General features: G+C 45.7%; 1 protein-coding gene across 5 annotated transcripts in view; it reads left to right on the top strand.

Annotated features, from left to right (window-relative positions):
• Window positions 1–23,877, top strand: part of RABL6 (RAB, member RAS oncogene family like 6) — a 56,360-nt gene that overhangs the window by 10,992 nt on the left and 21,491 nt on the right. For 4 of the 5 annotated variants that reach the window (XM_027703375.1, XM_027703374.1, XM_027703378.1 and 1 more), the window contains exons 3-8: window positions 1,831–1,878; window positions 8,147–8,199; window positions 9,280–9,371; window positions 10,237–10,377; window positions 11,411–11,516; window positions 16,933–17,036. In XM_027703375.1, the coding sequence (XP_027559176.1) occupies window positions 1,831–1,878; window positions 8,147–8,199; window positions 9,280–9,371; window positions 10,237–10,377; window positions 11,411–11,516; window positions 16,933–17,036 (544 nt within the window). The remainder of the gene's footprint in view (window positions 1–1,830; window positions 1,879–8,146; window positions 8,200–9,279; window positions 9,372–10,236; window positions 10,378–11,410; window positions 11,517–16,932; window positions 17,037–23,877) is intronic. The other variant, XM_027703376.1, reaches the window with a different exon arrangement.

Below are 23,877 nucleotides of genomic sequence, written 5' to 3'. Positions count from 1 at the left end.
AGGGTGTGTTTGGCTCCTTACAAGGAGGTGGAGAGCTCTGGAGCTTGGGAGCAAAGTCCAAGTGCCAAGCACGGGGTCACCTCATGGGAGAATGCTGCCTGTCACCACAGGGACTCACTTCTCTGAACTGGGATTCCAGCTTCTCCCCAGGAGCCCCTTGTTAGTGCTGATGTACAGCTTCACGGGGCACTGCTGGAAAGAACAAGTAGCTTTCTGGGCTCCTCCCGAGCCCCTGCAAAATCTGGCATCTGGAAAAGGCAAACACCTCCTACCCTTTTACAGCAAGTCTTGATTGTGGAAAGGCACCAGGATTGCCTTATCACCTGCAGGGCAGGAATTTGGGGCAGACCTCCACTAGCTGATCTGTGTCCCAGCACCCGCAGGGGCACGGCACACCCTGAGCAGTCGAGGGCACAGGGAGAGCTCCTTTCAGTGCCAGTGCCTGTGGGTGAGGAGCTGGCTCAGTTGGGTGCCAGGGGAATGACTAATAGGTTGGACTTGAGCCATACCTGGCTTGATGGTCTGTAGGAATGTTCAGGGACAGAATTAATTTGGGGAGTGTAGTGGTTTGAGCAGAAGTTTTCAGGCTGCAGGCTGCTGTACACCCATGTGCTTTCAGTCCTGCAAGGCACCAGCTTGGCTGACCTGGGGGGAGTCTCCTGTGTGTCCAGTGCCCACTGCCAGCGGGCACAGGGGGAGATAAGTGAAAGTTACTGTGAGGAAAACAGAGGCCGATTTTGTGTCATGCATAAATGTAAAAAACGATCTTTCTCCAGAAGCAGAGGATCAAAATTTTCCTTTGTTCATGATCTGTCTTTACAATATTTTGAAGCATTTAAGTTAAACCAACAGTGAATTCTGTAGAGAAAATTTTTCCTGGTTGACAGTGACACTTAGCTAAACTCTCATGCCATCCTGTGAGATTATTTTCTACTCTGAGACATTATCCTCCTATTCCATTGCTTTATGTTCAGAGCTGCTCCAGGTACAAGCTTTTGCTTTGAAGCCTATAACATTTCCAAAAAGCAGCTGTTTCTTGGAACAACTTCCTGAAGATCAGACTCCTTGGATTCTGTGGAAACATTGAATCAGATCTGCCTGTCCCTCATGCCACCCAAAAGTGAAACTGCTGTCTGTACTATCAGTGCCAGTCACTGGAGTTAGGATTTTGCATGTCTTGCTTCAGATTTTAGCAACTCAAATATATAGTTATGTTACTGCTTGTAATTTATTGATGCTGCAGCTTGTAAGAGGCAAAAGTGCTAGTGAGACCTTATTTTTCATGAAATGCGCCTGGAAATGTGCAGAGAAAATATGTTTCTGGTAGCTGCAGGACTGTCTGCACTGGCTGTCACGTTTACTTGGAAATGCCTCTAGTAAGGTTGATCTTCCCTATATGTGTATATTCCTTTTTCCAGTTGTACGTCTTGCTTATAGACCAGACTTTATCCTCAGAATTAAATTTTTATCATTTTTGAAGGGCTATGGAAACTCTGTGTGTTATGAAAAGAATCTACACAGAATACTTACAACATGCTTCAAATCTGACATGAACCATCAAGGAAATCCAGCCATCACTTATGTGACTAAGAATCTTTAGGAAGTTCTTTAGATAGCACGGTTTTGGTTGACAGCTTGGACCTTCAACAGCACACCACCTTCTTGTTCTGGTTGGGTTTTCTTCTCACACAGGATTTTGCTTTTCTTTTGGCATTGTTGTGCTGCTTTCACCATGTTGGCTTTGGGTTGGGCTCTCTCTGGTGAGCGTTGAGTGATGGGCATATCACTGAAACCTTCTTTTAATCTTTTGTTTTCTTATTGTGCTTCCAGCCACTGATGATATTGTGAAAGTTGAAGTGTGGGATGTAGTTGACAAAGGTAAGATTTATAACTTCTTTTCTAATGGAGATTCATTGTTCTTTCTCAATTTTAATTAAAAACTTACACGGAATATAGAAATACCTACTTATTCTACTTTGAAAAAACATCTCTACTTACTTTTTTCAAGTGCACAGATATTACTTCCTGAAAAAATATGGAAAGGAGAGGTGAGTGTCCTATGCTGAGAGCCCATTATCTAGAATGTGAACTGATCTGGAATCCACTGATCAAACCCAGAAGCAGTTCAGAAGCATTTGTTCCATGTGCCCATGATAGATGAAGTGGCCTGGTGCTCAGTGTATTTAGATTCTCTGAGCTTTAGAATAAACTTTACTTTCTTCCCTTTATAGTTTGCTGTATGTTTAGACAGGTTCCAAGTTCTTTTTTCTGGTTATGAAAGTTCTTGTTGAGCTGTTTTGTGAAGGCAAGCTATTGTTAAATGGATAAAACAGTATCTGCAGTGGGTAGTGCTTGCAGGGGGAAAGGATGAAAGAGAAGCCAATTACTTAAATTTACTTAGGACAGAAAATGCAATATGTGCATTCCCAAAAGCTTTTCTAAACACCTAGCCAAGGAAAGCATTATGATGCGTAAATACATTTTTCATTAGTTTTCAATTTTTGTCAGAGTATAAACTTCTATTTTATAAAAAGTAAATCCAAACCCCAAAGCATCTGTGAAGATGCAGACTGGATGCAGTGCAAACTGGGATAGGCAGTATGATCTCTCCCTGGGAGGGGTTGGGATTCAGGTGTAAATCTCAACAGCCCACTCTGTAGCCCCAAATGCATATGTCGTTTGGCTTTTAAGAGGCATTTGGTACCAGTCAGGCTCCTGGTTTAGTGTGAGTATGGTCAGGAAAGCAGCTGTACAGGTGAGCAGCTGTTGCTCTGTGGGTTATGCTCCTTGTTTGGTGTCTCTCTCTATCAAATCTGTTGACCACAGTCATCAAAACTTAAAACTTTGATGGTTTGTCTGGTGCTGCCTTTCCTGCAGCCTTGGCTGGAATCCGTGCTGTCATCTGAACAGCGTCCGAGGGGCACCACCTCTGCCCCACCACCTGTGCAGCTTACACTGGGTACACCTAAAACTGAGACAATAAATACAATAGGGAGTGGGAAAGGGAGAAATTAGCTGAATTGTATTCAAAATAGTAAAACCAGAAAAGTAATTAGAGGTAGTGGCTCTAGTTCAGATGCATAATGGAGCCTTCAGGGTAAACTTGAGCCAGGAACTTTAAATGAAAATCCTGTGTACTTTATCTTTTTATTGGTTTAAGCTCCAGTTTTCACAGTATAGACAAAACCTTGCTTGGGCCAGAGTTACTGCTGAAGTCAGTCTGATTACAGTTTGGCTTTTGGATCATGGGATGACAAGTGAGAAGCTGGAATCTGAGCAAAACATCTGTGTTCTCGCTGCCTTGCAGCTTTGGTATGAATAGATAGATAGTTAATTTGGGAATAATGTGGTTCCAGCATTTATTTCTGTGAATAGCTTCTCTGAGCAGAGTCATCTTCTCAACTAGAGACTTGTAATTTTTCTGGCAAAACAGACGGGATGTGGTACATGCAGATGTTGATAACAGCTCTTCTGATCCTGCTTTTATTTCTGACAGTGAAGCCTGTGTTAGAAATCTCAAGGGACTCTCTCTCTTCCCTCCACTTTGTAGCCTTTTAAAATAAAACTCATTCTGTTAAGATTCCTGCTTATGGACCACAGATATGTATTTTTGGCAATCAGTTGTGCTCAGTCAGTGCAGTGTAAAAAAATGTTAACAAAATCAAATCCTTTCCTATTGCCATAGCATTATGGATTCCTGATAAGTGTAACTTTAGGAAAATGTTCATATTAACCATTAAGAGCTTTCTCATATCTAACTTTCATATTAATGTTATCTCATGACATTTTTATTTTCTTTCTGTATGCTTAGGACAAAAAATCCTCCTGCGCGATGCTTTGGGTGAGAGCCACACTACACTGCAGACTTCTAGTAGTAAAGTATCCAGTGCTGCTGTAGCGTAGTGCTGACAAGACCAAATCCTCCTTTTGTTTCCTTGCCTACCAGATCCTGGCTAATGTGCATATTTAGACTTGGGCAGAATGCTGCATTTATCAGGCTGGATTTGAAACTGTCAAAAAATGCATGTTCTGAACATGCATTTCAACATAACGTTGTTTTCCAGGCTAAATTCTTTCACCAGTGTTTCCCCTTTTCCTTGTTGGAGGAAATTAGGAGACTTCTATTTAAATGAAGATGTTTGAGGCTGTGTTGGAAGCCCTGAAATGGGTTATTGTGACTTGACCGTCTAACAGGTGTATCCATGAACTGCAGTTTTCAACTTCAGTTGAGTAAAGCAGCTTTGAGCTTTCCTTTTGCTGTGCAGTGCTGCCATTCTGCTTGTCACAGGGGGCTGGGGGGAATAGCAGAAGGGAATTGCACCCCAAATTTCAGGGAATTGCACCCTGAGAACTTAATGTATATTTCTGAAGTTAACAGTGATTTTCCTGAATGGTGCTTCTCCTGGTGCTCCCCAGTAGTGTGTTCCCTGTCCTTGCTGGTTCAGCAGGGTGGGTTTTCCCTCCAGAATCTTTTAGGATGCAAGAGGCAGCTCTGGTGGCCCTGCTTGGATGGTGACTTAGCTTGGTGTTGTTTATTTATCATCCAGAATTAATTTAGGAGTGTGGGGAGGTTTGTTGTCAAAACTTAAAAGCTATGAGGTTGGTTAGTGTGGTGAAGCAGAGGGGAATGGCAGCTGCCAGACTGTGCTGCTCCTCTTTGCTTGTTCTTGACTCTTTGGGATTCTTTTTTAAAATGTTCAGACTCACTGGAGTCCCTACTGCATTCTCTGTGGGCCTGCTCAGGGAGCTGGGCTCATGTCTGGAAGGATGCTATTTGTTAAATCTTACCAAGTTGAGCTTGCCCCCAGCTATAGATTGTATTGAATTTTGTGCAGCATGTGTAGTAAATATCATCTCCTTTGCTGCCTTTGGAACTGATAGAACACAGGAAATATCTCTCTCAGCAAAAGTCACACTACTGACTCATCTTTCTGGCTTTGCAGCAAGTTGTGTAACTACTGCAGGTCATAAGCTGTAACGGATCCTGAATGCAGAGAAGCTGCTTGAATGCAGGTGATTCAGGAACAGTTGTGAATTCCTGTCTTGTAATTTCTGCCAATTTGGTTCCCACATCTTTTCCCATACGCGCCTGAAGGGATCAAATCATAGTTTTTTCTATTGCCCACAAAATAGCACAAACTGTTTCCCTTTTATTGGAGATTCCTTTCCTTCTTGCTGCCCCTTCACCCCTCTCCCTCCCAGAGGTGTGCTGCAAGAAGAAAGAAAGATCATAATTCATATTTTTGTTATTTTCAGACATCCCAAGTTAGATAACAGATGCAAATATTCCAGATGTGTATTTTTGACTGGTGAAGGGAAGCAGCTCCCTTGCACTGTGGACAGCATTTGTTGGCAAGCTATACTGAATCCTTGCTATCCTGCACCAAAACTGATGGCACACAGAGATGCAGAGATTCGGGTGCTGATCACAACCCGAGTCTTCTGGTGTCCAGTAAAAACTGTTCGGTAGATTTTGGGGTTCTGCTGCCAAGGGTATTTGACGTCAGTGTTGCTCTTATGCTTGTGAATAAGGAGCAGCCATCATTTCAGGGAGAGGACCTGAGCCATCGCCGCACAAAGAGCCTTGTTTTCTGTTTGAGGCTCCTACATTACCCATCAGTGCAACCTCAAACACACAACTCTCACCATGCACTTGCTTTTACAGGCTGAATTGCATCTTTTCACTGCATACATTTTGCCTCTATGTGGCTCATCCTGCAGTTTTGGTTCCAGAAATAGATCCTGTGCATGAATCTGTACACACATGCGCTTTTCAGCTCTGTGACTCCTTTGAGGTGACCTCCTTTGCAGCACTGATGTGCCGTGTGCAAGAAGATTACTCATTTCTCTGGATCCACACAGAAAACCATGAGCAGGGAGAGACATGCAGGTCATATATTCTGTCTCAAAGCATTGACTGTAAGTGTGCCTGGGTTAGGCAGACACCTTGATTGGTCAGGATGGGAGGAATGATGGAGAATATTTGTGGTTGCTTGAGCTTCTCTTTTAATACCTAGAAATTTAGGTCACGCAAAGCATCATTTAGCAGTGACTGCAGAAATAGCAATGCTTTGATATTTAGAGAAGCCACACAAATGCCACTGACTTGAAATGAATTGAAGTGGGAAAAGGCATGCATGGCCTAGACAACCCACACCTTCGGCTGCACTGGGAGAAATCAGAGCCCATGCTTGGATCCCTCGGGGAAACACATTGCCAAATGAGGAAGGATCAGGATTAATATTTCTACTGCTTTCAGATGCAAGCAGTAAGATGTCATGAATGGGGCAGCATTTTGCAGTGATGCACAGAAGCACCCACTAGAATCTCCTGCTGTAACCTGAAGCATTAAAGCTTTCCTAAATAACTGTATTTTCTAACTATTTATCCTTGAGCTGCGTGCAGGAAGAACAAATACTTTGTTTCACATGCAGCATCTGGCAGAACCCTGAATTCCACAAGTCTTCACTCCATGTGATTCAGCAGAGTTGAAGAGTTGTTGGAAGCTATTTTGGTCCTCAGTGTTGCAGAGTTTTACAGAGTCACTGAGAGGGTTTTTGCAGGTGCATCCGAGCTGCCAACACCTTCTGTTGTCAGCAACACAATGAATTTCTAGAAATGATGAGAAGGAATCCCAGGTCTGTGCCAGTATAATTTAGTTAGCTTGTCTTTATTTAGACTAAGAAAATACAGAACAAAGTTAATTCAGAAGTGCAACTCTCAACTGCTGTCAGTAACATCTGGGAGATACTTGGTATCTGTAGAATATCACTCCAGATGTTGCAGGGTTGTTCATTGTGCAGTGCTTATCATTGATAAAACTCTGGAGACTCTGAACACAGAGTTTAAGAAAGAGGACAGATTTTTTCATGGTATGTCCACACTAAACCTTCTTGGCAGTAGATGACAGAAGATGTTGAGACTCCTGGCAATCCTTAGACCCAGGTGTCTACACCAGAAAATCATGTCAGCTGATGGCCACTCTGGTAGTGTAGGTGCAGATACACCTGTCTACTGTGACTCCAGGCTGTAAGACATGGAAACATGATTAGAGTGTAACTGATGTAACAAAATTACGAACTCCTTCTCTAGGAGTGCTGAGTCAAATGCCAGTGGTACTTTAAAATGTCATTTTGTGAACTTATCGAGTGCTTCCCTAAGCTGTAAGGAAAGGGAGAAGTCTCAGGGGGCTGCCCTTTAACTATAAGGGCTGGATTTTAGCCTTAGAGGAAGCAGATGAGTTGGAGAGAAACCTGTAGATTGCTCCAGGTGGACCCTTGGCTGTGGGACTGCAGGGCAAGTCTCTAGAGTGGTTTTCTAGTGTCTTCTCCAAGTGTGTAGCTTGTTGCTTCTTGCACTTTTCTGGGAGCTTAATCAGAATTGTACCTGTCTTCTGGCTTATTTCTGTGTGCTTTGGGTGGTGCCTTTGGAGGATTTCCTTTCTGCACCTACACTGGTGATGCCCAGACCCAACCCTCTGGCTCTGGCCTTTGGAGCACATGTAGGCCCTCTCTGTCTCCACAACCCCGTTCCCACAGTTTATTTACTTTCACTTGGATTTCCCCTTCCATAAGTTCTGTCTGTCTTTTGGCTGTTAAATTCTCATAGTCACCTGCCACCCCTTTTTTCCTTAGTCATGAGGCAGCCCAAAGCACCTGATGGGCTCTGAGGTCACATTTATGACCTGACCTCTTGCTTCAGGTCAGTGGCAGCACAGCAGTGTCACGGCATCTCTCAGGAAGGCTGCACATGCAGTTGTGCCATTAGTCAGAGCAGCCCCATGAGCTTTTGCTTCTTCAACACTAATACAACAAAAACTGCAACAAAGCGGCTTCCCTTTGTGGCCAGGAGTGCACCAACCTTGTGTTACTCAGTCATTGGGGCTTTATGCTGTGAAGAGCATGGTTTAAGCTACCCCAGATATCCTTACTGCATCTTTGAATAGACTAGTTGGGATTCTTGACATGGGGAGCTTGGATTCCTCAACAAGGCACGCCTGTCCTACCCCTTCTCATCCCCCAGGCTTACAGTAGAAGTAGGATCTGCTTTAAGGTTATATTCAAACTGCTGTGGTCCTGCCCAGACCCATCCTGCAGTTCTCTGCCCAGTGTAATGCTTTATTTTTTTTTGTACAATTCTTTTTAAGGAAAATGCAAAAAACGAGGAGATGGTTTGAAACTGGAGAATGACCCTCAGGAGGTGAGTCACCTGGGATGCAGAGGTTTGCCTCTCAGGGGGAGGCCTTTCGTCCGCTTTTGGTCCATGGAGAGCAAGTTCTGTATTTGTTTCTGCTCTAAGACTGGCCTGGCAGGCAGGTGAGGGACAGTGGGACCCCTGATGCTCTGCACTCTTTGGTCTGTGCATTTCAGCCCTTCTCCTGCCCTCACCACAACTTCCCTGCTGGTTTCCATTCTGTCTTTTGGAAATGACTGCACTGCTGAGGTGTTTGCTCACAGCTTTGTACTTCTCTGCCTGTGGGCAGTGGCAGGAAGTCCTTTTGTCAGGGCCTTCCTGTGGGGCCTCAAGAAGTCGCTCAATGCCCTGCCCTGGCTGTACCTCAGAGCTGGGCTGTTAACCTTTCACTGGTGCCAGTGCTGCTTAGGCTGTGTGGTCAGATGAGGACAATTTTCCTTAAAATATTCTCCTATGGAAAAAGCCTTTATGAGAACAAATAGCACATCGGCTTCTTCCTTTGCAAACATGGTGCGTTTTCCACTCCTGGGAAATGAGTGAGAATTGTTCCAGAGGCACCAAATTGCAGCAGGAGCTACAGAGACTGAGTTGGGACCAGTACTGTCTGGACTTTGTGGCATGCAGAGTCCAAATGATGAGAAGACAATCAGGTGCTAATAAATTCTGTCAGTCCTCCATGACAGAAACTGCCTCCTGGCTTTGGACACCAGAAGGTTTAGGAGTACAGTCAATATTTGGGTCAGCAAAGAGATGGAATGGGAGTTGTGCCCTCTGTTCTCCACCCTGTAGCTTATATGGAGTTCTCTTGCCACAGGATTTGGGAGCTCAAGGGAAAAGGGCAGGGGTGGGTTTTAGCATGTGCTGTCAGACACTGTCAGGTGCTTCATGTGCTGCTCCTGTGGGAAATGGAAGCTGGGAACCACCAGGTATCTTACTTCAATAATGATGGTTGTGACATCCACAGATACTCCTGACAGTGGTTGCCCCTTTAGGAAGTTTGCCTATTCAGCCCTGTATCCATTGCGTTCGGTACAAGCCTAATGTTGAATCAAGTTATTTACTGCTTCTTTGCCTTTATTTCCTCAGGCAGAGTCAGAAATGGCTCTGGATGCAGAGTTCCTGGATGTCTATAAGAACTGCAATGGTGTAGTGATGATGTTTGACATCACCAAGCAGTGGTAAGAGACCTTCAGTGGTACCTCATGATTCTCCCTTATTTAAGCAAAACAAATTACTTCTAGATTTCCAGATTCCCAGTTGGATTTGAGAGCTGATAACCAGCCTAATGAGTTGAAGCAAGCTTGTATCCCTTAAAATAAAAGCTTTGTCTTGTGACATGGGTTTTAATAAACCCCTCTCCTGGGCTTGTTCCAAACAAGCAGTGTCCCAGTAGGTTGTGTGCTGCAGTTGCTGATACGCTGCCGGCTGAGGCTTGATAATTAGTGCTATCACAGGTGCAAAGTGCATGTTACAAATCCCTGCTCCCCAGAACACAAGGGAAAGGGAAATGCTACTGAGCAATTCCCAGGAAGGCTGGTATTAGCATGGATTATTTAGAGGCCTCGGGCTGCATTAATGTACAGAAATAATGAACTGTTCATTTTGCACATCTGCTGAGGAGGTGAGGGAAATACGGAAACCAGAGTGGGAAGAGGAGGGGGTAAGAGCTCCTGCTTTATATTTAGGCTAGTGTTGTATGGGTTTGGTGTTGGTCAGAGAGTCTGGGGGAAGTTGAAAGGAGGGAAAACTTTTCTTCTACTGACCCCACACAGTTTTGCAGGACTGAGGGAAACATTGCTGTAGGAGATGTGAGGTTGCTGGTGGAAGTGGATTATTGAACTTATCGAGTTGTTTTTGGATAAAGAATGGTCCAAACATATTGAGCCTTAATGTATTTCTCTGACGGGACAAAGAAGCCACAGACTTGGAAGAATTTTGGAAAAAAGATTCTTTGGGGGTTTTTTCTGTACGATTTGTGTGTGAAGCTGCTCAAAAGAGGATGTTCCCACTCATCTGCCTTTCTCTCTCTCTCCTCTGATGAAGGACATTTAACTATATTCTGAGGGAGCTTCCTAAAGTACCGACCCACGTTCCAGTGTGTGTGCTTGGGAATTACCGGGACATGGGGGAGCACCGGGTCATCCTGCCCGGTGACGTGCGGGACCTCATTGACAACCTGAACAGGTGAGCTGTGCCAGCTGGCAGGGCAGCAGGGCTCGGCTGCTCTCTGACAGCACCCACAGATAACCGTGTTTCACATCCATGTCACATGCACCCTCTGCCCCGGGGCCTGGCTTTGGGCTCCCAGTGTCTCACAGCAGCATCTGCTGACACGATGGGCTCTGATCTGGGAGCCTGCTCTGGGCAGGTTGTTTGCTGTGTTCCTGGAAAGCAGGGAGGGCCTGGCAGCATGTGCCTTTCAGAAGTGCTGTTCCCAAGAAGTCATCTTTTTTCTGGATAGTCCTCGTGTGAAAGGATTCTCTCCCTGCAGCACAACTGTTCTCTGCTCTAAGTAATTCAGCTACCAGAGAGCCAGCCAGTGCAGCTGTCTCCTTGCTCTGCCTCTGAGCTTCCCCACACAGCATTTACCGGGCACAGCCAAGTCATACACCTCCATCATCAGCCAGACAAGAATTTTGCTTATGCAGAGGTCTGAAGTGCTCTGTTATGTAGTATAAAATGCTGTTTGTTGGGCAAGATTCAGTAGATTGTACTTTTTTATGTGATTTCATGTCTTTAAGGTAATTTTTTCATTTTCCTCATCTCTTACTTGCTTATGGCTGTGTCAGTCACACAGGAATGGTGTCAGTTTTAAGACTTTGTCCGTAATGTAATCATTTCTTTACAGATTCATCTCTATATGTGATTTTTGTTTGGAGTTTTAAACCAAAACCATCACTGAGAAATGAGAAACTTGTATAGCTGTAAATCCCCAGTTTAGGAAACCAACATCCCAGTGTCCTGACAGAGTATTTCTTAGCCTGGTAGGCACATGACACTGTGACACACCAACAGCCACTTTCTGCCACCCTTCAGGGGATCAAAGTGTGAATTTTGGCTGTGCACAAAATAACGAGTCCCAGGCAGAATGATCCCCTGGCCTACATTTGGGGGTGGGGGGATGGCCTGTGGGGCTGCTTGTAGTGTGTAATTCAGCCAGTGCCCCTGTGTGTGCAGTCTGTCCTGGGTACAGTGTTCTTCTCTCTGCTTGGGACAGGCCTCCTGGCTCCTCCTATTTCCGCTATGCTGAGTCTTCCATGAAGAACAGCTTTGGCCTCAAGTACCTGCACAAATTCTTCAACATCCCCTTCTTGCAGCTGCAGGTAAGACAGGGATATTGCCCTGGTGTGCTGGGTGGGTGGGACAAATTGTATTTGCTCTGTCTCTATCGCAAAAATTTGGTATTTGGGGTTTCTTTTGGTGTTAAAGGATCCTGAGTAGATTTTTGTTTTTATTAGGGTTGGTATAGCAATGTTATGTCAGAACATTGGTGCCTGTGACGTCTGTGGTTGTGAGAGGATTTCTCTGCTGAGTTCCCAATGCTGACTTCTGGAGAAAGGCTCCAAGGGAATGAGTAACACTGACATGAAAATGGCATCCAGTGGTGCAGTTACCAAGTCAAAAATGTTGCACAGACACATTTATTAAACTTTGGATTTCAATTCTGTTCAGTTAAAACTCAGATGAGCTGAGATTTGGTCATGAACTGAACAGTTCAGGAACCTCTGTTTGCTGAAAATCTTTGCCCTAACAGTAATAGATCTGCTTGGATCCTGTGCACACGGATCCAATGTCATATTTTCTTCATAATTGAGGATTCTTGGGAGGGCTGAAGGGAAAGGCAAAGGCCAGATGGGCAGAAAAGGATGGGATTCTCAGCTGCAGACCTTTAGAAGAGGCACTTTTGGGGTGATCCTACTGGGATCCTTTGGGATCAATAGTTTATGCTTTCTAAGGGCACATATGATGTTGTGTCATTGTCTTCCGTTGGATGGGGAAAAAAATAGGCAGTTGATTATCTTTCACTGGTAATTGAAGTGTCTGTGTGTATTTCTGTACAAATAATCCTCACTGGAATGCTAGTTCAGAAGGAGCTGGAATATGTTAGTAGATGTTACCATGTCTTCAGGCTGCAGAGCAGAAAGAACCAGGATAAGAGAACTGGATGTATTAAACCCCAGTAAAACAAGTCAAACAATAATTTTTTTAGGGGGCAGTTGTAGAAATCTGAGCTATAAATCCAACTTACTGCTCAGAGGAGAAGATTGAAATCTGCCAGCATGGTGCTGGTGAAATGTTTGGGTTTATAACCTCAGTTCCACTGGTAAAGGGGTGTCTGGTGGAAATCACACAGAACTAATTCCCAGGTTACTTTTGTTGTTTTTGTAGATCTGTCCTTTTTTTCTCCGATAGATGTTGATAAGAGACAAAGCCATCAGCACAGCCTTCCTGCCAGAGTTGTTTCTGGAAGCTGCTCATGGTGATACTATTGACAGTCTGTGTATGCCAGGATTTTCCCTGGCCAAAGTAATAAGCAAGAAATTCCGAAGCATTTGTAGTATTGGGTTTGCTTGGAAGCAGCTTTAGGGTGTGAGTCTTAGGGGACCTTTCATCTAAATGTGCTGTGTACAAGTAAACATGATCTATTAATCTGAGACTGAAAGCAATTAGGACACTTTGATAAGGTTACCAAAACCAGATAACTTTTTGAACAAATCTTGGTCTTTAGGGTAAAGAAAAAATAAATCTTATATAACCTTTAGTTGTTTGGAGATTCCAGTGGTGGTTGCTTAGGAGAGGTGAGGGAATGGGGTGAGCAGCCCGCATTTGTTCTCCTGCTCAGTGAGCTCAGGGTGCCACTGGAGGTAGCCCAGAAGGTGCAAGTGCCATGTAATTAAGACTCCCACATCCTGTGGCTTTCATGTAATTAAATAATTCAATACTGCAGAAACAAACCTGGGAAGACTTCTGCTTAGAATTTAGTTCCCAAAATGTACAAGGGGAGTTTTGGATGGGCACATGTAAACCATACTTTTAAGTATGTGTGCTCTGTACTTTGCACCTCAGCACAGAAGGTGGGACCTGAGGAGGTTGTCCTGTGCCTGTCATTCCAGGAGAGCTGCCTGGCTGTGCCTTTAAAACAGCAATGTCCAAACTAATTCCTGCAGTTCTGTGCTCATACGGGGATTGCAGGCAGGTGTTTTGGTGTTCATTCTGATAAAAATCCCAGCATAGGATCCCCATAGAAATAGCTTGTTCCATTTCCCTGCAGTGTGCAGGAGGTCCCTGGCCTTGCCTTCTGTGCCGAGGGAGGTGACTCTGCACATTCGGAGGCTTTTGATTGCTTCCCCCCAGGCACTGGGGCTTTACTCGATGTCCAACTTCAGCCGAGTTGGGCTGTATTGGATTTTCCGGTGCCCCTTGCATTTGTGCCACAGGTTTATGGGCAGTGTGTCCTGCTGCTCCACAGTAGCTGGCTCGGAGCACTTTGCTGCTCCTGGAGGCTCATTGGGAATCTTGCCTTGGAGTGCACAGGGATCAGCCCTGGGCCTGATTAACATCCAGTGCAGTATGATGCTGAATTTGTAGGAACATCACAGCTAGATTTAATTCCTAAAGGTTCTGCTTATCCCTTCAGAGATTCTTGCCAGTACCAGGCTCCAGAAGGGAGTCTTTTCCCAAGTACTTTGGAGCAGGGTAAAGGCAGAGGGATGCTGCCAGGTGTAAAATGCACATAGGATTTACTCAGCCCTGAAGGTTTCTGTGTCCCTCAGCACATCCCCTGCAGCTCTCCAGGGGCAGAGTTGTCCAGCTGTATCCAAAGACCCAGGCTGTCCCTTAGGGTTGGTGTCAGTGGCACGTTCCTGTGCTCAGCTTACAGTCATGCATCTTTCATGGAGAAAGCAGGGCTGAAATCCACACCCCCAGCACAGAGCACGTTCCCTCTGGCAGCCTGGGCTCTTCCATTATTTATCAGTTCCTTTCCAGGGGCAGGGTTGGCAAACCTGAGGATGCAGTTTAGCTGTAGGTATTGCTGGTGGCCCACAAATGGGATCAGGTCACCCAGGCCTCCGGATGCTGCACTGGAAGGAGACAGGATTCTGCAGACAACTGAAATTGCCTTTTCCCAGGAAGCCCTTGAATGTGGCTTTCAGCCAAAGCATTGCTCTGTAGCATATGATTTATTCCCTTCTTTTGGGTTATTGCTAAAAATAAGCTTTCTTTAATATTTTAATACCAGCATGGTAAAATAGGATTCATTTTTTGAATTATTTGGAAGTCTGCTAGTAGTGATGAATTTTTACAAAATTAGTTGAAACTTGCTCTTAATTAAATCTATATTCTTGATTTACTGTGATCTGTGAAAATTGAAATAAATAAAACTATGGTGTGTGTCTCAATGCCAAAGCATGAGGCAAGGCAAACCACTTGTTTAATAAAAGTCATTATCAAAGAGCCTAAGGTAAGCCCTGGAGAGCAGTAGCCCTTCTGTCTCTGTTTGCTCAGCTAATTTGCTCAGCATTTATTTCACCCGTCTTAGAAAACTGGGGACAAAGAAGCAGCAGACTTGCCCTTTTTTGTCTCATTTTTGCTCATACTGCATGAATAACATAGGAGGATGACATCTACTTCTTCTGAAATCTTGATTTTCTTGAATCTTGAGTTGTAAAAGCTAGAATTTGAATTCTAAAATCTTTATTAGTACTTCTGATTAGTGTAGCACATTTAAATATGTATAGCATATTTTTCTGAATCTTTCTTGTCTGTAAACCATGATAAAGGGAATTGACATTAAGTAATGACTTCATAATTCTTTGCATACATGTTACTTGAAGTCAAGTTCCCATGTGAAGAGAGCTTTTGAATTTGATGAATAAAAATAACCTAGCAAAGAAAACAGGAATTGCTCCAAGCAATGGCAGTGGTAAACATGAAGAATCTATATACCTTGGAAGCAGTAAATTAGATTAAATGATCACAGAAGCTCTTAAATTTCGAGAAAGGCTGTGCCTTCCAGTAAGTTCCAGTGTGTTTAAGGGTTGTCAACTGTGATGAATCACCTGGTCTTATAATACAAAATAAAAATTACTTGAACCTTGTCTGCTGATATCAGTCATGATAGAATTTGATATAAATCGGCCTGCTCCATGGAGGGCTCGGGCTGTGCCCTGACTGTGCCCTGGGTCACAGCAGTGTGGTGTGGTTTGAATGAGCCAGATGAGTTGTTTGCTCTTAAAATCTGTACAGTGTCTTGATGGCTTCAAAGTTGTCATGTCTGTGAAACCATAATGCCAGCAGCATGTGCACATAGGGACTGAACACCATTGCTTCATGCAAATATTTGTCTTCACAGAGGGATTTTATTCCGGGAATTATGTAGTAGATTTCCTTTTGGCCTTTTAGTCTGGTGGGATCTTCCTGCAGTGAGCTTATGTGTTGTCAAACAGGGAATTAAAAATTCACCATGGTTATTGATGCCAACCTTCAAAAATATTTGTCAGAGTGGAAACCTTAAATGTTCTTGGAGGATAAGGCAGTTATAAAAGCAAAAACCTTGGCAATGCGGAGGAAGCATGTGGTTTCTCTTGCATCTCCTCCTGCCTTGGCTGCACCCCTGGCACCACGGACCTGCTGTGAGGGGACAGTGCAGTGCCGGGAGTCACCGGCCGAGCTCAGCACCAGCTGTCCCTGCTCCTGGGCCACACAGTGCCTAGGCAGTGGGAGAGGGAGGACTGATACTTTCAGACACTGAACATTGTGGCTTTTGACTCCAGAATTCGGGGGGTGAGCTGGTCAGCGTGCCCCGTGCTCAGAGCCCCCCCAGGAGGCAAGCAGGGTGCCAGTGCCCAGCTGTGTGCCAACCAGCCGTGCCTGAGCAGAGGGGATGGGGCTCTGGGGCAGGATTTGTATCACATACAGCTCTAGTGTTGTCCAGGGGATCCAGAATGATGTTTCTGAAGGAATGGATGCTGTGTCAGCCCTGTGCTCAGGGCTGTGGCAGAGCCCTTGGAGCTGGCTCAGCCTAATGCCTGTGGTTATTGATCTCTCCTCGCTGCCATCCGGGCTGTCAGGAGGAGGGAGTCTGTTAAGCCAGCAATTCCCCTCAGCTGAGGTTTTTGCTTGGGTTCTGTTGGAAATGTGGGAAGTGAAGGACTGAATGGGGCTGCCCCGGGTTACATTAGTGAAGCTGACTCACTTTACTGCCCGTTTGAAATGGACTGGGATGTCTGTCCCCCATCTGTGGGGCAGCAACGGGAGGCAGAGGGACAGGGACTTGAGAAGTGTCGCTTCGTTGACAGTTGTGCTCACTCGTCTACCATGACAGCAAAAAGAAAATTACTTTGGGGTTTTGCATCAGCTGGGTCCTGCTCATAGAGGGGCTGTTTTAGCACAGGGAAAATCAAAGACCCAAGTGAATGGGTTGCACAACTGATCTCTGTGGGAGCTGAATCTTTTATCCAAATGTAACTAGTGATGCAGTGTCTGAAATCACACATTATTGATTTATGGCTGAGAACACCTCACAGAACAAGGCACTTCTTATACATAAACTTTCTGGATTATCTACTTTTGCTTCTGCTTCCTCTGTGCTCTGTATTTCAGTTGACACTGTAAGCAGGGCCAGTGCTCCTGTTCAACATGTTGCTGTGGTAGAGTGGTGACACAGGATCTCACTGCTCAGAGATATGTTACAATGAGCCTTCCCTGCTCAGACCTGGCTTGTTTTCCTTTCCTCAGAGGGAGACGTTGCTGCGGCAGCTGGAAACAAATCAGCTGGATATTGATGCAACTCTGGAGGAGCTGTCAGTGCAGCAAGAGACTGAAGACCAAAACTACGAACTGTATGTCACTGAGCTGTCTTTTCTAACTGTTTGGGTGTCACATGAATGTTGGGCAGCCCCAGCTGTGACATGTGGCCAGGTTGAAGGGTCTAGTGTGTGACATTTAGGGATTCTTTGGATAAAATGTCACTTTTAAGTGGCATCACCTGAAATAAAGCATGCACTTGGGGATCCCTGTGAAAGGCTCTGGTTCTTACAGGCATGTGATCAGGGCAGGGGAGGTGAGGCTGAGCAGCACACCTGGAGGCAGCACATGCTGAAGGGATTGTAGATGAATTGCTGAAAGGGGATATTTTCCAGCTCTCAGTGGCTCAGTACACAAACTGGTTCCTCTCCTTCTGGCTGTTGTATTTCTGTGTATTGTGTGTTTTGTGATAGGCAGAACGTAATAGCAACAACACTGCTGTCTTTTGTTCCACTGAGCACTTCTAAACTCCTGGGTGCATTTCTAGTTTGAAAAAGTGGCTGATTCCTCTTCCTCATGTTTGCTCTGTGCCCTGGCTGTGTGCTTGCTGCTTGGAACAGTGTTTACCAAATTTAGCCCCACAAAGCCAGTACATCTGCACAGTGAACAGGAATCCATGTTCCATGAATTCCCATCACAAGGCCTTTATTGCAATGTGCAAGCCAGAAAAGTCAGCCTCAGAATGTATTGAAAAAGGATTATTTACAGTAGCTTTATTTGGGAGTTGGAATCGATGATTATGAAATATTCATGCACAGCCATTTTGACAAGCATTTTTCAGCCCAAGTTTCGAGTTCTATAACCTTGTTCAGTGTGTTTTCCTTTGAGAGCATTGAAATACCCCAATGGGCACAAAGCAGTGCTGTTTCCAGTGTTCACCTCATTCCTCAGGGACCAGTTAGTCTCCTCATGCCTTCAGCATTTCTCTTGATGTCCCTGCTGCAAGGACCTGGGCTGTGTGGGCTGTGCTGTCAGATGGTTTTCCATACTTTTGTTTGTACTGCTTCAGTAATGGGAAGATACTTAAAAGAATTAAGAGTTGGCAGAGCTGTTTCAAACTCGCAGCACAAGATCCTCCTGCTTCATCACCTCTCACCCTTCCATCAGTTTTAGAATTTGCTGGACCTCCACGTGTGTCACTTCAGCTCACCGATCCAGGAGAAATCCAGGTTTGACAGGGCTTGAAGCAACATGGTGTAGTGCAAGGTGTCCCTGCCCATGGCAGGGTTTGCAATGAGATAAACTTTAAGGTACCTTCCAGCCCAAACCAGTCTGGGATTCTGTAACTCTGTGATAACTGTCTTATGCCATATCTACCTCTGGGTTAGTCTGCACTGGGCTGGCTCTGAGAAGCATCTGTCAAACACCAGATCTTAAAGGCAGCAGCAGCAGCAGTATGGTACTGGCAAAGTGGTGGCCAGACCTCCTGATTCCAGCAGTGGGTATTAGACTGGATCATCCCATCCAGTGTGACCACACTGCCCAGCTGCTGGGGGGCTGATGGCACTGTCAGGCTGCAGAATTAGTTAACATGGCCTCAGAAATACCACAGCCGTGGTGCCTGACAAAAAAGGAGTTGCTAAAATATTAAAAGCAAGACTTTTCTATGATTCTGGTTTAGCAAATAAAGTGACATTTTTATGCAGCTGACCAGCTCCTCCTTCACTTCAGCTCCAGCACGTTTATATCTGCACTGAGACCAAAGTTCTTTGCTTTCAGAAAATAACACTTCTTTATAGAAAGGGCTTTAAAATACCCCTGGGTGCTTCCTGGCTTGAACCACTGATCCTAAAAGAAAAGACCAGGCAGTGCCATGTCTGAATACTTTGATCACACTGACTAAGAGTCCTGTTTTAAGGTTTTTAAGTCTTCTCTGCACCCTGGGTAGAAACAGAGAGTCAGTTTGTTCAAGTGGCTCCTCTGTGGGACAGATAAGCTGCAAAGGGGTTACTTCAGCCCAGAGTTGAAAGGTATACACTTCCTGCAGTCAATTTTTATCCCTGCAGGAGCTCCTCAGGCTTAAGTTTTATAGCCAAAGGCCCAATTTAAAGAAATACATTCATATGGCAGAGAACCCAGGTTTGTGTAAAGTTTCAACCTTAGTAAATAGTTTGGGTTAGGGAGCAGAGTGTCTGTGAACACCACAGTATGTGGTGGGAATCAGAACTTGCAGTGGTGATGCAGATCTGCACTGCTCAGTATTAGGGTTTGGGAAGGTCCTTGCATCCATGCTTGTCAGATGCCCATAATTTTGGGATTATAATGTTTAATATGCTACTTCAGTGGATGTCTGAGTGAGCACCTGCTGCCACTCACCCTGTTGTACACAGCACGTGCATTGATGTGGTGTGGCTTGGTGACCCTTGGCAGATCATAGAATCATTAGGGTTGGAAAAGCCCTCTAAGATCATAAAGTCCAACTGTGTTAACCCAGCACTGCCAAGACCACTACTAAACCATGTCCCCAAATTCCACATCCACGTGTTTTTTGAACATTTCCATGGACAGTGATTCCACCACTGCCCTGGGCAGCCTGTTCCAACGCCTAGTCACCCTTTTTGTGAAGAAATTTTCCCAAATGTTTAACCTAAACGTCCCCTGGTGCAATTTGAGGCCTCTTTTGCATGTTCCTTTTTATTGCTTGTTACTTGGTAGAGGAAACTGGCCCCCACCTGGCTACAACCTCCTGTCACAAGGCCCTTGTGTTTGTTACCTCAGTTTGGACAGCACTGGGAATTCTGCTGTGGGTCACCCAAATTGCACAGCAAGGGGAGGTGACCGTAGGCATTTGGGGCCACAGGCCATGGTGTGGATGCTGCAGCACTTCCTCAGAGGCCATTCCTGCTCTCCTGCCATAAAATCAGGCCATGGAGCAAGGCGAAGTGACAGCGCTAGGACATCTCGGTTATTCCATTCACCCTGTGCACGTCTGGTAGCTGCTCTGTCACAATGACTGATTCTAAATTTGGCTCTGTGAGAACAGAAAGAGAACAAGAGCCCTTCCTCCTGCTGCAGCAGGGGACCTGAGGACAAAAACATCACTTCTCCAAAATGTGGATCCCAGAGACAACACGAGGTGGCACACGACGCTGCCTCATCCACCTTACGTAAGCCATCCCGGGCAGCCACTGCCTGTGGGAGACACGGTCAGATGCTTCCAGCTCCTTCCCTGTGCTTAGGCTCCTCTCTGCCTGCCACACCTCTGGCTCTGGTACTTTCTCTGTGCTTTCTCAGATTTTACATTTTCAATGCTGCTAAAAACACATTACAGCCTTTTTTGAGTTCTTGAATTCTTATTAAAGAAAGAGCAATTACTTTTCTTATGCTGTTCAGGATTTGTACTTAATTTGCTCAATTTCTGCATTTTTAATTGTACCCAGCTTCTGTCACAAGGAGAACTTGTTTATGCTCAGTGTGCCTGTCCCCTCACAGAATGGTGCCAGGGCTGGACAGCCCTTTTGGTGAAGAAATTTTCCCCGATATCCAAACTAAACCTTCCCCGGCACAACTTGAGGCTGTCTCCTCTCAGCCTGTGTGTGCCAGGCTGCAGAAAGGCATTTGGGCTGCCCTGCTGAGGACTCTGCTTTGGGGATACATGCTCCCTGCAGCAACAGCTTTAGTCACTGCAGAGTCATTGATTGAGGGGTTGGGGTTTTATTTGCCTGGTTGTTTTATCCACATTGAGCACAGCTCATAATTTTGGGAAGACTGTGGTGCTGAGTAACACCAGCACTGTGGCAGGAGGAGCTGCTGTTGGACCTGTTCTCTGGTATCCTTGGCTGGTCCAGAATGACACCGGCTACCAGTTGGAAAAGTAAACCCACTCCTGCTTTCTCTTCCCCATGCCCCACCTTTATCCTCTGCTCTTGCTGTGAATCCCTGTGGCCATCAGACAGGTCAGGAGCCAGCCTGAACTGGAATGGCACTCTAACTAGGTCATACTTTTGGGGGGTGCTGCATTAAGAATTAAGGGCATCTAAACCTGTCATCATCAGTCTTGCTAGAGAAGTGGGGGACATGGTGCATGTCCTGTATGTTATGAAGCAGGGGGTTACCCTGCTGCATGCATTTTGTCAGGTGGAAAACAGGACAACAGCATGATTAAACCCTGCTTGGCCATTGATTCCATATTCAGTGGCCTGGGCTGATCGGGGGGATCAGGTGCAGTACCTTTAATGAGCTCAAAACAAGCATGTGGAAATCTAACCATCACTAACCCCAGTTAAATTGATGTCATACAGCCAATTAATCTTCATTTTCACAATGAATAAAATAACCCAAAGCCTTTCTTGCCACATGAAATACACTTGAAAAATTGATCACAGCACATTAGAACCAGGAGCCAAAAAGCTTTAGGCTGCTCCCGTCTCGAATAGGAAATGAACACAAGCATTGACAATTTTAGGAAATTGTGAGGCTAACAAGTCCTTTTGTGTTTTTTGTGTTTGCCCTGGGAGCAGAGCAATAGTAACCTCAGGCCCTGATGAATTTTTGTTCCCGCAGAGCATGTTCATCTTTAAAATTGCATAGAAGTCTCTGCTTGCGAGCAGGTCCAACCTCCAGTGAATTATTCAGGTGTTTGAGGATGTTTTGGACTTGTCTGAAATGGAGGGACTGAAAGGCAAACAAGGAGCCCATATGGGTGAGGACAGATGACCCACCTGGACGTGCGTGGCATGTTTGCTGTCTCTGTATCCCAACGGGACAAGGGTACTCAGGCACGAGTTTACCTTGTGATTTACTGGGACCTGGTCTGCTACATCCAGTGTGGGCACAAAGCTGCTTGTTCTACAGTAGGGTTTTGAGTGAGTCCCTTTGCAAAGGACTGACGGATAGAACAAGGAAGTGGACAGATTGTATAAAATCTGAGAAAAAACACACGCATGACAGGTTTGGCCCAGTGTGTTCCCAAAACAGCCACACTTGTGCCTCTGAGGAGTGTGTATAAAGCCAGAGAAAGCATTCATGCATTATGTAGTATTTTCAAAGTGTGGAGGATGCTCAGACACCTCCACCCTGGAAATTACTGCGAGCTTCCTGGCAGGGTTTCATGTGTGCTGGTTTTCCACCCACCTCCCTCACAGAAGAAGATCTGAGTATAAAAGCTCAGCAGAGCTGGTTTATGCAGCCCATGTAGAACGAGTGTCAGACCACCCTGATTTCCCCGGTGTCACAGCACAAGGCTTGGGCCACGTGTCTGGTTGGAGATGAGGGAGGTGACACGAAGCACACGTGCCACAGCTTTCCTCAGCATTGTGCTAGGGCAAGAGCCTCTGTTGGGATGTCCCCAAATAACCACTGGTATCTTCCTAGTAAAAGAACATGCTGTCTCCTGTTATGTCCTTCACACACCGTAGGTGAGCAAGGTGTAGGAGCACAGGTGCAGACCAAGCCTTTATGTGTGTTACTGTCCAACCTGGCTGAGCTAGAGGGAAGGATGACATTCTTTATACTTCAGTTATGTAGTGGGTTTTTTCCCTCCAGCTCTTAAAATTCATGTGTTTCTGCAGGAGAAACAGGTGGTAGTCTCAGCCTTCCCTCCCTCTGGAGCTGGCTGCTTTCCCAGAACAAAGCAGGTTGTTTCCAAAATCAGCAACTTTAGTAGAACCAAGTACAGTAAATCTTCAAATACCCTGGTATTGTTAAGAGTGTCCTATGCTTTGCTGAGTCCAGCTTTAAGTACTCTGAGCTTTGTATTCTGTATCCTAAGGTGACTCTATATATTCTTTGTATCTCCTTGTTCCTAAGTCTTCAGAGGACAATCATCTTATCCTACCTGAGTCACCCAGTTGCCTTGATGGTGGGACCCAGCGACCTGAGACTCAGAGGTTGTTCGTTCTGGCTTCATGCAGTGTTGGTGATTTAGGTGCTCACACAGACAGCCAGGGAGCCCAGCTCAGCCAGGAGAGCGAGTGGTGCTGGCAGCAGTACCTTGGCTGTGGGTGCAGCAGTGACCAGGCTTGCAGGCTTCCATCCAGGATTGCTGTTGCTATAAACAGGAACGGGGGTGCATGTAGAGCAGCTGGGATTAATCTCTCCTCACAGTTGGAAGGCAGGAGTCTTTAACCCTGAGTAGGGCTTGGGAGGAGGAGGAGTGAGTACCACAAAGCAGAGCTATTCAGCCATCCTGCCTTTGGCTCGCCAGGAGCCCTGGATCAAAGCTGGGAGGGGAGGGATGGCAGAATTCAGCACTCAGCGCTTGTGGTGTGGAGCTGAAGAGCTGCACATCCCATGCAGGCAAAGCTCTTGGACAGCTTTTCAGGCCGTGGCAAGTCACATGGTTTGTGGATAAAGAGCCTTTGCTTTGTTGGATGAGGGCTGAATTGCAGGGACCCCTGGTTTGCCTTTCCCTCCCCACAGATGCCATGTGTACCCTGCCCAGAGGGATGCTGAACCACGTCTGGTCCCCTCTCCTCAGGAAAGGAGCGATGTGCGATGGCTCAGCCCTGCAGCGCAGTGACACAGATGTATTGAGTACACACCATTATGTTCTTGCAGCGCGTGTGATGTACTGTGCACCTTCCAAACAAACCTGATGCAGTCTCCACAGAGCTCAGTGCAGGAGTTAAACTCCTTTATGTTTTCTCTTTGGTGCATGACAAATCCGTGCATCATTTTCAGTGGAACGTGTTGTCGCACAGCTCACCACAACTACTCATCCACGGAGAGGGAGGATGGGGAATGGATCCTGTGTCACATGCTCTGAGCTCAGCTCTGCCAAGACCTCATTTTGGTCTAGCCAGTGTACTGGGTGGAATACACATATAAACCTTGTCCTTGATCCTAGTGGAAGCATCAGTGAGGCCACCACAGCATTGCACTGATTCAGGTGCCTTGGCAGTCTGCAGCTTCTTCACGAGGGGCAGTGGAGGGGCA

This window comes from Neopelma chrysocephalum, unplaced genomic scaffold (genome assembly GCF_003984885.1).
Source record: "Neopelma chrysocephalum unplaced genomic scaffold, ASM398488v2 Primary Assembly neopelma1_226, whole genome shotgun sequence".
In the NCBI taxonomy this organism is placed as follows: Eukaryota; Metazoa; Chordata; class Aves; order Passeriformes; family Pipridae; genus Neopelma; species Neopelma chrysocephalum.
This window is presented reverse-complemented; position numbering and strand designations above follow the sequence as displayed.